This window comes from Meriones unguiculatus, chromosome X (assembly GCF_030254825.1).
Source record: "Meriones unguiculatus strain TT.TT164.6M chromosome X, Bangor_MerUng_6.1, whole genome shotgun sequence".
In the NCBI taxonomy this organism is placed as follows: Eukaryota; Metazoa; Chordata; class Mammalia; order Rodentia; family Muridae; genus Meriones; species Meriones unguiculatus.
In genome coordinates this window covers 155,899,380-155,909,717 of record NC_083369.1, presented here as the reverse complement: position 1 = coordinate 155,909,717, position 10,338 = coordinate 155,899,380, and the positions used below count along the sequence as shown (strand labels likewise).

Genomic DNA, 10,338 nt, shown 5'->3' with positions numbered 1-10,338 from the left:
GGAAGGCAGTACTCTTCATTTCCATTAGGATCCTGTTGCCTGTGAATGTTTAATTTTGAGGGAAACCCACACCCTGCTCTGGAGATAGATACTTTTGAGAGGCTGGGGCTGAATGCAGTCTGAGGGGTCAGCAGGTTGTTGCTCTTTGCCAGTGCTACACTGGTGAGGAGAGGGAAATTGAGTAGTAGTGATCTTGTTTTTCATTGTCCTTCCACGGGGCCATTTTTTTAAATAATGATTACAGTTTTAGCCTTGAGGAAACAATTTTTGGGGTCCGATTGCCTTTCTTTTCTTTTTCCTGTTTGGAAAATAAGTCATCTGCAGGTTTAAATTTTTGCTGTATCTGCTAAAGTAAGTTAGACTCTTAACCTCTTTTGGGTGTTGAATCTCCTAGTGATGTAGATGACTCAAGTTGTCCTCACTGGCTAATGCATACAATCTTAGGGAGTCTCTCCTTGACCTAACCCATGTTAGGCCAGGAGTCCCAGGAAAATCTGAAAGCAGGAGAATTTCATTATCCATGTTTAATGCTTTTGCTAGCTCATGAATATTTATGAATAGGGTATGATGCTTGATTCAATAGTTACCCGAATACAATATCATCATTTTTGTGCCGGGCATTTTAATTGCTACAACATAAAGAACAATATTATAGTAGTAGGTCTTCTGTTTCTGTCTTTGCATAATTCATTTGTAAGATTCAGCACTTACTCAGCACTCTAGGTTTCTTTTGAGATGCCATTCCTTGTGTATCCCAGGCTCAAGAGTTGGCTGTCTCCTCCAAGTGCTTGGATTTACGTGTTCAACTGCCTCAGCTTGTCCTTTCTTTCTAAGTCTCTCTCTCTCTCTCTCTCTCAAACTCTCCACAGCCCCCTGGCTGTCCTCAAACTCCCTCTGTAGACAGTGCTGGCTTCAAGAATGGAGATCTACCTGTCTTTGTCTCCCAAATGCTGGGATTAAGGTCATGGTCTGCCTTTGAAATTTTAAACTCTTAATAACAAGTTGAGATCACAAATGGTAGGTAATGTACACTGGTCAGAAATTTACAAAGACAGAAGCAGGCAGATCTCTGTGAGTTGGAGGCCACCCTGGTCTACAAAGCGAACTCCAGGACAGCCAGGTGTCCAGTACATTCAAAGAGAAACTCTGGCCTCAAGGAAAAAGAAAATAGCCCACAGGATTATAGAATGAGATCTGATGTCCTAATGCGGCATCCAAAATGTTGTTGCTAGCCTCAGCCCACCTCTTCGGGTCTTTTCCTTAGAACTCAGCAACAGAACAGCTAGCTCAGCATTCCATATGGATTTTGCTCCCTGGTTCTTCTGGCTAGCTGAATCACGTGACCTTTTCCCCCTGTTTAAGGTTGGAGAAGCGGCAGTGATCACATGTCGGCTGCTGCAAAGAACTGGATTCTCCTCTCAGGTCATCCTCAGAAAAGCTATCTTTGCCGTGCAGTAAATGATCGGGAGGTCTGACCCTGGTTGCGGAACCTGTTTGCATTCCTGCTTGCAGAATACAGGGTTGTATTCCCACTTCATCCTTCCAGACCACCCTAGGAGATCTGTAAGCCTCTGCCCTGGAAATTGCTAGGAATCTTTGGAAGGGAAAGAAAGAAGAGTGTAGGATGGACTAGAAACAGGGTTGAATGAGTTCCAGAAAGCAGGCTTCTGAAACTCGTGGACAACAACCTGCTGAAGAAGACAACTCTGAGAAACCAATTGGAAGCAACATGCAGAGACATCAGATGAGAGGAGCTGCCTCAGGAAAGGAGTCAGCTGGTTCCCAGGAAGAGAATGTTGAACCAGCTGTTCCAGGAAGATGGGGAGGTCACCCTGGTGAGAACTCCCCTTCTGGTTCAGTGCAGAAGACAAGGAAGAACCAGCAGAAGACTCCTGGCAATGGAGATGGTGGCAGTAACAGCGAAATGCCCCAGCCCCCACGGAAGGAAAGGGCACGAGCCGATGCCACTGTGGAGAGTGAGGCGGCGTTGAAGAAGAACAGAGTGGATGTGGAAGTGGAAGTGAAGATTCCTGAAGAATTAAAGCCATGGCTGGTGGAGGACTGGGACTTGGTTACTAGGCAGAAGCAGTTGTTCCAACTCCCTGCTAAAGAGAATGTAGATGCCATTCTTGAGGAGTATGCCAAGTGTACCAAGTCCCAGCCAAGTGCTGACAATAAGGAGTATGCAGTTGATGAAGTTGTGGGTGGGATAAAAGAGTATTTCAATGTGATGCTGGGCACTCAGCTGCTCTACGAGTTTGAAAGGCCCCAGTATGCTGAGATCCTGCTGGCTCACCCTGATGCGCCAGTGTCACACATCTATGGGGCACCACACCTACTGAGATTATTTGTGAGAATTGGGGCAATGTTGGCCTATATGCCCCTCGATGAGAAAAGCCTGTCATTACTGCTGGGCTATTTGCATGATTTCCTTAAGCATCTGGCAAAGAATTCTGCTTCGCTGTTTACTGCCAGAGATTACCAAGTGGCTTCTGCTGAGTATCACCGCAAAGCCCTGTGAAGGTCTACTGACCACTCGCTGTAGTCTGCTCTCTGTAAACACTTTTGTTTAGTCCTTTCAGTGTAGAAGTGACATTGTTTAAAACTGTCAGTGTAAATTAGGGCTTATTTTAGGTTGATTTCCTGTTGTGTTGTAAGAAGAAATAAACAGAGTGTCTCCTGACACCTTTCCTCACGTAAAAGTTGCTACCAGCGTATGCAGTAATTAGACAAAGAAGAAATTCAGTAGAACATTTTATTACCTAGTTGACGACATTGCTTGGATACTGGTGGTTCTATCCCTTTTGACACTACACAGTTTTCTAACACGTGTTAATGCTACATGGTGAGATGCCCTGGTTCCTAGTGCCAAAGGTTCAACTTAAATGTATATGCCTGAAAACCCATGCATTTGTGCTCTTATTTCTTGTTGTGCATGACCTGAACAGCCCATCCTCTGCAAATCCATTATTTGCTGTTCCTTAGGCATTCATGCTATCATTGCTCAAATTGTTGAAAGATGGTGGTTTGTTTCCTGGTTTCTGTATTTGAGTCTAATGCACGTTCTAACATGATAGAGACAATGCATTATTGTGTAGCCACAGTTTTCTGAAAAGATGATGGTTTGGGAATCGTATTTCAGATCTTAAATAAAATTGTTTCTAAATTTCAAAGCATAAAAAAAATGATTCTGTCCCTTTGCCTTCAATGCTTTCCTCCAGAGTCCAGTCCAAGTTCTCCCCAGCTGTTAAAGACATATTTCAAACAATTAGGTTCCCGGAGAATTAAGAGCCTTTGTTTATTATGCTCTTGGAAAACATTTTAGAAACGTTCTGTAAATGTGAAAAAGTAAATGCGTTTATTCATTATTAAATTTAAAAAATCAAAGAGGGAATCGAGGTGTAGCTCAGTGGTAGAGTAATGGCCTAACACATACAATGCTCTAGGCCAGTTCAACCTTTACACAACTATGACCCTTTAATACAGTTCCTCATGTTGTGGTGACACCCCAATCATGGGCTTTTTACTCCCACTTAAAGCACTCCTTCCTATACCCACAGTCTAGATTTTGGCAACTACCTGCAAATATTCCACCTCAGAAATAGTAAATCCTAACCAGTCCTATACTACAACAGAATATATTAATTAATTATGACTTAGTTCACTTACAGTTAAATATAGGAATGGTGCTAGCATAATCAAGACGTCACTTGGTCTATAACACAGCTTTTCTCAATACTCTGACAAATGTTAAAAGCTTAGCAATATGGAAAGCCCTTAAACAGAAAATCTGATATTTTAACAGAAGTATCTCCCTAAAGTACACAGCATGCCACTATGTTAAGCCATCAGGGCAACAAGACAAAGGACACAGGTTAGAGGTGTTAACAAGTTTTCCTGTATGAGTACAGATTCACCCATTCACATCCAGCACATATGTGCAGCAGTATGGGAAGCTAACAGAATCAGAATTGCAATTAGAAAATTAGCCCACAATCCCATAGGATATGACTTTTATCAACTAGAGTTCAAAATAGTTTGCTTTGCCTTTACTTAGACTTCATTAATTCAAAAGTTACTGAGGTCAATACTTTCTCCCCTTCGCTGAGGATAGTTCAAATATGTTATGCAATGAAGATTATTTCATCAAGTTGGGTAGAGGTTTACATCTACAATCTCAGCACTTGGGAGTTAGAAGCAGAAAATTAGGAATTCAAAGTTGCTTTCATCTACACATAGTGACTTCAAGGACAGCCTGGGCTACATGAGGCCCTATCACAGTGGTTCTCAACCTTCCTAATTCTGAGACCCTTTAATAGAGTTCCTCATGTTGTGGTGAACCCCTACCATAAAATTATTTCATTGCTGTTTTGTAACCGTATTTTTGTTACATGTATGAATCATAAATATACAGGTTATCTAATATGTGACTCCTTTGACCCCCAAAGGGGTTGTGACACACAGTTTGAGAGCTGCTGCCCCATCAAAAAATACAAAGGAGAACGGTGAGTGGAGAGGACAAAGAAAATGAAAATGGTGGAAAGTACCTAAATTATTTTGTCAAGCTGGGCCTGGTAGTGTTGACCTGTCACCCAGCTACTTAGTATACTGAAGGAGGCAACTTGCAAAATCAATGACTACATGGGCAACTTATATAGACCCTGTCTCAAAAAATTAAAACAAGCCAGGAATATAGCATAGCAGTAAGCCATTTAGCCAGAATGCATTGAAACGCTACTTAAAAAATAAAAATCACATTCTGCATTCTACCCTGGAGTTTTTGCCTGTCTCCTGAATGATTTTTTATATTTGTGTTCATTACAGTTCTTGTATTATAAAGTTCTATGGTTTGCCTAAGACACAATGCCATATATCCACACTACAGAACCACAAGCACACAAGATATTTTTACTGTCTAAAATACCCTCTATACTTAGTCTATTTGATCCCATTCCTTGGACAACCACATTTTTTTCACTACCTCTACTCTTTTACCCTTTCTCCTTAGTCATTTTAGACAGGTTGCCTTCACTTAGGAATATGGAGTTCAAATTCAACATGTCTGCATGACCTGATGGCTCACTTCATTAGTCATTGATCATATCCCATTACATCAAACTTCTTTGGTCTCTTGATTCCATCTGTTACTAATTAATGAAAGTTATCTGGGTTGCTACCACTTTAAAGATCATCAGTAAATTTGGTGCAAACATTGACCAGCAGAGAAAGTTTAGGTATTCAGATGAGCTAGGCAAATATTTGGGTATACTGCTAATGGGAAGTAGGATAAACATATAGTTTGCTGTGTTAGTACAGCCAACCATCTCCAAAGTGGCTATACCATTGTGCATCCCCACTAACAATAATTTGAGGTTTTGTTGTTAGATAGCCACACCAACACCTGGCACACTCTCAGGTTATGGTTAAAATTTAGCCGTTCTAACATGTGTATTTCCTGTTTGGGGTTTTGGGTTGTTTTGTTTTTAAAGAGGCTTTTCATTTCAATTAAGTAGGTGTGAAGAACACACCTTCAAGAAGAATCTAAGGCTGCAGAGTCAGACATGTGCAATGCTAGCACAAACACCAGTGGGGACTGACCTAGTCTTGCAGATCATTAGAACTTGACAGGTGTGTGGTTACAAAGTTCCACACTCCTTAGTAATTACCCCAGCCTCACCCTCACAGGGTCCTGTTATTTCTAATGCACAGTTGTATGGAAAACAAGGTTTTCTCCACAATGCATTTGTGGCATTGCAGCAAGAACTTCCTGTTGTCTTCTTATAGAACATGCTATATGAAGACTTCACGTTTAAAGTTTATCTAATTCTCTGAATCTTTCCTTGGGATTTTTTCTTCTTCTTCTTCTTCCAGAACAAGCTTAAACGAGAATCTCTTAAAAGGCCTCAAATGCCCTTGATTTCCTTCATAAGCCTATCCTTCCACCACCCTTACCAGAAAAGCCATGGCCATGGCCTTTCATCAGTATCACAGTCCACTTTCACTGCTACTACCCTATCAGTCAATATGGTAAAAGATCACTGTCATAAGTTCATCACCTGGTCTTTCTCAGTGCTACCTACATTATGTTCAGAAATCTTCAGTCAACCTGTTTCCGTTGTTCTAAAAGGATCATCCAATTCGTCTTCATTCATGTTAAGCTTTTTAAGCTTGGTGAGTTTATTTTTCAAAGAAAATGGGAGGCCATTAGATGTAGTCAAAGTCAGCTCTCTACTCTGCTATTCCAATGTGATCCATGTCCACACCAGCCTGACTTCCATGGTCTTTTTCTCCTCTCCAGGACCTACTACCTGTGTTCTGCAAAGACTGCTACTGGTCTTTACCTCATCACCCCTCAAACTAAGTATCTTTAGCAATTTCTTCTTGAATTTTACCTCACCCTTTGGGAACACAACGTCCTCACAATTACTCACTTTTATCACAACGTTCAGTGCCTCTGTGTGATAAACCATTGTCCCTGTCAGTATTGTATTAAGGTTGGTATTGAGTAACAAATTTACCTTTACCTAAAATCATAGTCTTATACCAATTAAAACATCACTTCAGTTTTACTTACAAACTGAATGAAGACGGATGCAGAACTAATACAACTGCTGTCACATTACTTTCAAAAGTCTTGATTACGTGGGATTTCCATCTACCCTGATGATATTAGAATCTTGCCCTCTGCCAAAATGTAACCAAATATTGGTCATTAAAAGCAGAGATGTTTTTCCCTTAACGTTTTAAAGATAACCATTCTATGTTCCTCAAGCATGCCCTTTCTGCCACATCCTCTCTACTTGGAACCTCCACTCATTCTTTCAACTCCTGACAGTTTGGTTTTATTTCCATCATGAAATACAGACTGTTATCCCTAAGGCTACAATGGTCTTATTCCAAAACCAGTGATCAATTTTCCAGGTCTATCCACTACACACTACACTTTCCACTATATACAGCACCTCTTCCTCCTTTCTGATTTCCACAGCTTAGTTCCCATGACACTACTCTTCTTTCCACCCAGGTACATTGAAACAGCTTCTTCTTGGGTCTCCATCTGCCTGTTAAGGATGCATTAATGTTCTGCCTCTGCCACAGCTATGTTCCTTTCTTATTTCCATAGTTCAGGTCCCATGACAATACTCTCCTTTCCAACCAGGTACCTCAAAACAGTTTCTTCTTGGGCCTCCATCTGCCTGTTAATGTTGCATTAATGTTCTGCCTCTGCCATAGCTCTCTCCCTCCATACAGTAAAACACTGTCAGTTCAACTATCTCCTCCAGGTAAGTCCCCAAACAGGGCTAACAATAATCCCTCTTCCCAGGCTTCAGATAACTTACAAACCCTTCCCAGGTGGAAGGTCCTCACATTGTCCCTAATGAAGAAAGCAGGGCTCAGATTCTGTGGTGCCACAATACTCTGCATTTTATTACTACTCACATTCCAATCTAAGCCAACACATGTGTTATGGTTCTACTTGTGAACTGTTCTTCACAAGCACATGTTTAAAATTGGTCCCTTGCTGTGAGATCTATCAGGGAAGTATGTTGGAAACTTAAAGAGGTGGTATCCATTGAGTTTCAATAAGTGAGTGGTTGAGGGTGGATCAGAGGTGTTATTTTCCGATCCATAGAACAAAGGAAGCAGCCTCAGAGTCCTGTTGCCTCCAAGAACCCCAACATGCCTTCCCCACTATGGAGGACTCTGTAACCCTCAAAAGGATGAACAGAAATAAACCAATCCTCCCCCATGTTGTTTCTCCAACTCCTTTTCTCACAGTGTTGAGAAAAGTAACTAATCCAACGTTAGCACCCTGTGTGAAGATTACTAACTCATATAGTAACACATGTGAAAAGCTCTAGACAATAAAATGTGTAGTTCCTCAGCAGGCATCATACCTCCCCAGAGCTTCAAATGAGAAGGAAAGATAAGCCAGTCACAGAGCAAAGATCCAAAATCTGCAACTGTAGCTGAGTCTCAGCTATAGAATTGGTATAGCTTCATGAATTTCCATGGCTGAGATCACTTAAAGACCCTTGATTCCAGAACTTACTCTGGTCCTTCTGTGAGGATTTCTTTTCTTTCAGCAACTCCTGATTTCCCTGAAAATCTCATACCAAGATTCCATTTTCTAGGGCCTGGCATGGTGGCACACACCCTTAATCCCACCATTCAGAAAGCTGAGAGGTAAATGGATCTCTTGAGTTAAAAGCCAGCCTCATCTATATAGTAACTTCCAGGCCAGCCAAGGCTACATTGTGAGATCCTGTTTCATAAACAAACAAAAGATTCTCATTTTCAATTATCCTCAAGGATATTATAATGCAGTGCTAACATCATCCAAACCAATTTGATTCAAGGTTTACTTTAAGGAATCAATAGAGCTAGGTAAGTCATACTTCTCTCATTATTCCTCATATTCCTCATATATTCCTCAGAAATATATATGCATTTCTCTATCCCTTCCCACTATGCATGTTACATTCTTTAAAGCAACAGATTTCTAAAAGAATTGGCATTTTTTTTCTTGTACACTAATTCTATCTTTCAATCAGTGTGTGGTCTTAAGTTAAAATATGAGTCAGGCACTTTCTTTTTAAAATCTCTTGATGATTCTCTACGTCCCACAGAATAAAGTCTAAGCTTACAGATCCAAACACTTAAAATAATGGTTTACTCCATGCTTTTGACTTTCATACACTCTGCCCTAGACCTTTCTCTTATCTTTTAAGTTTGGCTACCGAGCTTAACTTTTCCATGAAACAGCAGTGGTTCTCAACTGTAGGTTGGGGTCCATTGGGGGCGGGGTCAAATGATTCTTTCACAAGAGTTGCCTAAGAACATCAGAAAACAGATGCTTACACTGCAATTCACAGTATTAGTAAAATTACAGTTATGAAGTAGCAACAAATATAATTTTGTGGTTGGAGTCACCACAACATGAGGTCACAGCATTAGGAAGTATGAGAGCCAGCCTGAGTTAGAGGCTCCTATCTTCCACATTATCATTCTAAAATATCCCCCACTACTTCATTTTGTTTTCTTTTAACTCTGTACAGTCAAAGACAGTATTTTAATCCTCTTTAAGCCCAGAAACTTGCACCAAGTAAAAATGGAATTTACATGAATGAATGAATGAGTTGAGTAGACAAGGCATACGAAATTAACAGAATTTTCTGCTAGTTTTTTCTGAGTATAATTATTAAGTTCCATCAAAGCAAATTTATCAAAACTTTAGCAAGGAGATTCAAGGGAAAACTCAGTTCACTTCTAATTAATTGATATTTTTTTTGTTTTGATACAAGATCTTAGTATGAAAAACAGGCTAGCAAAATAAAACTCTGTGTCTTCAACCTCCCACACATCCTGAAATTACAAGTACTCACCACCATGCCCATTATAAATATCTTGTTTTTAAAGAACTCTTAAATTACCCATATATATATGTGTGTATATATATAGATATAGATATAGTGTGTGTGTGTGTGTGTGTGTGTGTGTGTGTGTAAGTATCTGCAGAGTAAATGAGTTATCTTCCTCAATCACTTTTTAGTCTTGTTTTATGATCTCTCACTGAACCTGGAACTGGCTGTTCTCTGGCTGAAAAGTCCCTAAGAGATACCTGTGTTCATTTGGCCAAACCATCACGCCCCCCCCCCCTACACACCAAGAGTTTCAGGTGCACACTGACACAAACTGCTTTCATGGGAGTGGTGGTGATCTTAACTCTGGTCCTCATGCATGTACAGAAAACACTTTACCCACTAAGCCACCTTCTTAGCACCCCTATCATGCTCCTTTGTCTTTGTAAGCAAACAATTCTCAAGATATTTGATCAGACTTAACAAATATATTTTTAAGTCTGTGAGATGACTCAGTGAATAGGAGTACCCCAATGACCTAAACTCCAGGCCACAGGACCCACAAGATGGAAAGAGAAGCAGCATTTGAAGTTGTCCTCTGACCTCCACATGTACATGCCCATAACACACAATAGCACACAAGCTGTATGTACATTCCTTATTACATTAAAAATATAATAAGGACAAAAGTACAACATTTTCCGGGAATTATATTTAGTAAGGGTTAAAGACTAGTAACTGCTGCGACTTGGGGAGATTGCTTTGCAAAAACACAACTTGACGCTCTCCCAGGACCTGAGTTTGGTTCTTGGCACAGACACCAAGTGGGTCACAATTGTTAGTAACTGCAGTTCCAGGGGATCCAATGCCCTCTTCTGGACACCAGGGCACACGCACTCAGGCATGCATACCGACACCCACACATAGAAAGAATAAAGATGCTACAATTAAAAGGTGCCCTTTTCGGGATTTTTCT

General features: G+C 40.6%; 1 protein-coding gene across 2 annotated transcripts; it reads left to right on the top strand.

The window, feature by feature from the left end:
* The first annotated feature begins 1,617 nt into the window (after positions 1–1,617).
* Positions 1,618–2,521, top strand: LOC132650030 (mortality factor 4-like protein 2). 2 transcript variants are annotated; one of them, XM_060374850.1, is made up of 2 exons: positions 1,715–1,804; positions 1,865–2,521. In XM_060374850.1, exons 1-2 carry the CDS (start codon positions 1,730–1,732, stop codon positions 2,519–2,521), a joined length of 732 nt encoding a protein of 243 aa, XP_060230833.1. In that variant the 5' UTR covers positions 1,715–1,729. The 2 variants fall into 2 exon arrangements, with proteins under 2 accessions (XP_060230832.1, XP_060230833.1); XM_060374849.1 differs by having other exon boundaries at positions 1,618–2,521.
* The last annotated feature ends 7,817 nt before the right edge of the window (positions 2,522–10,338 follow it).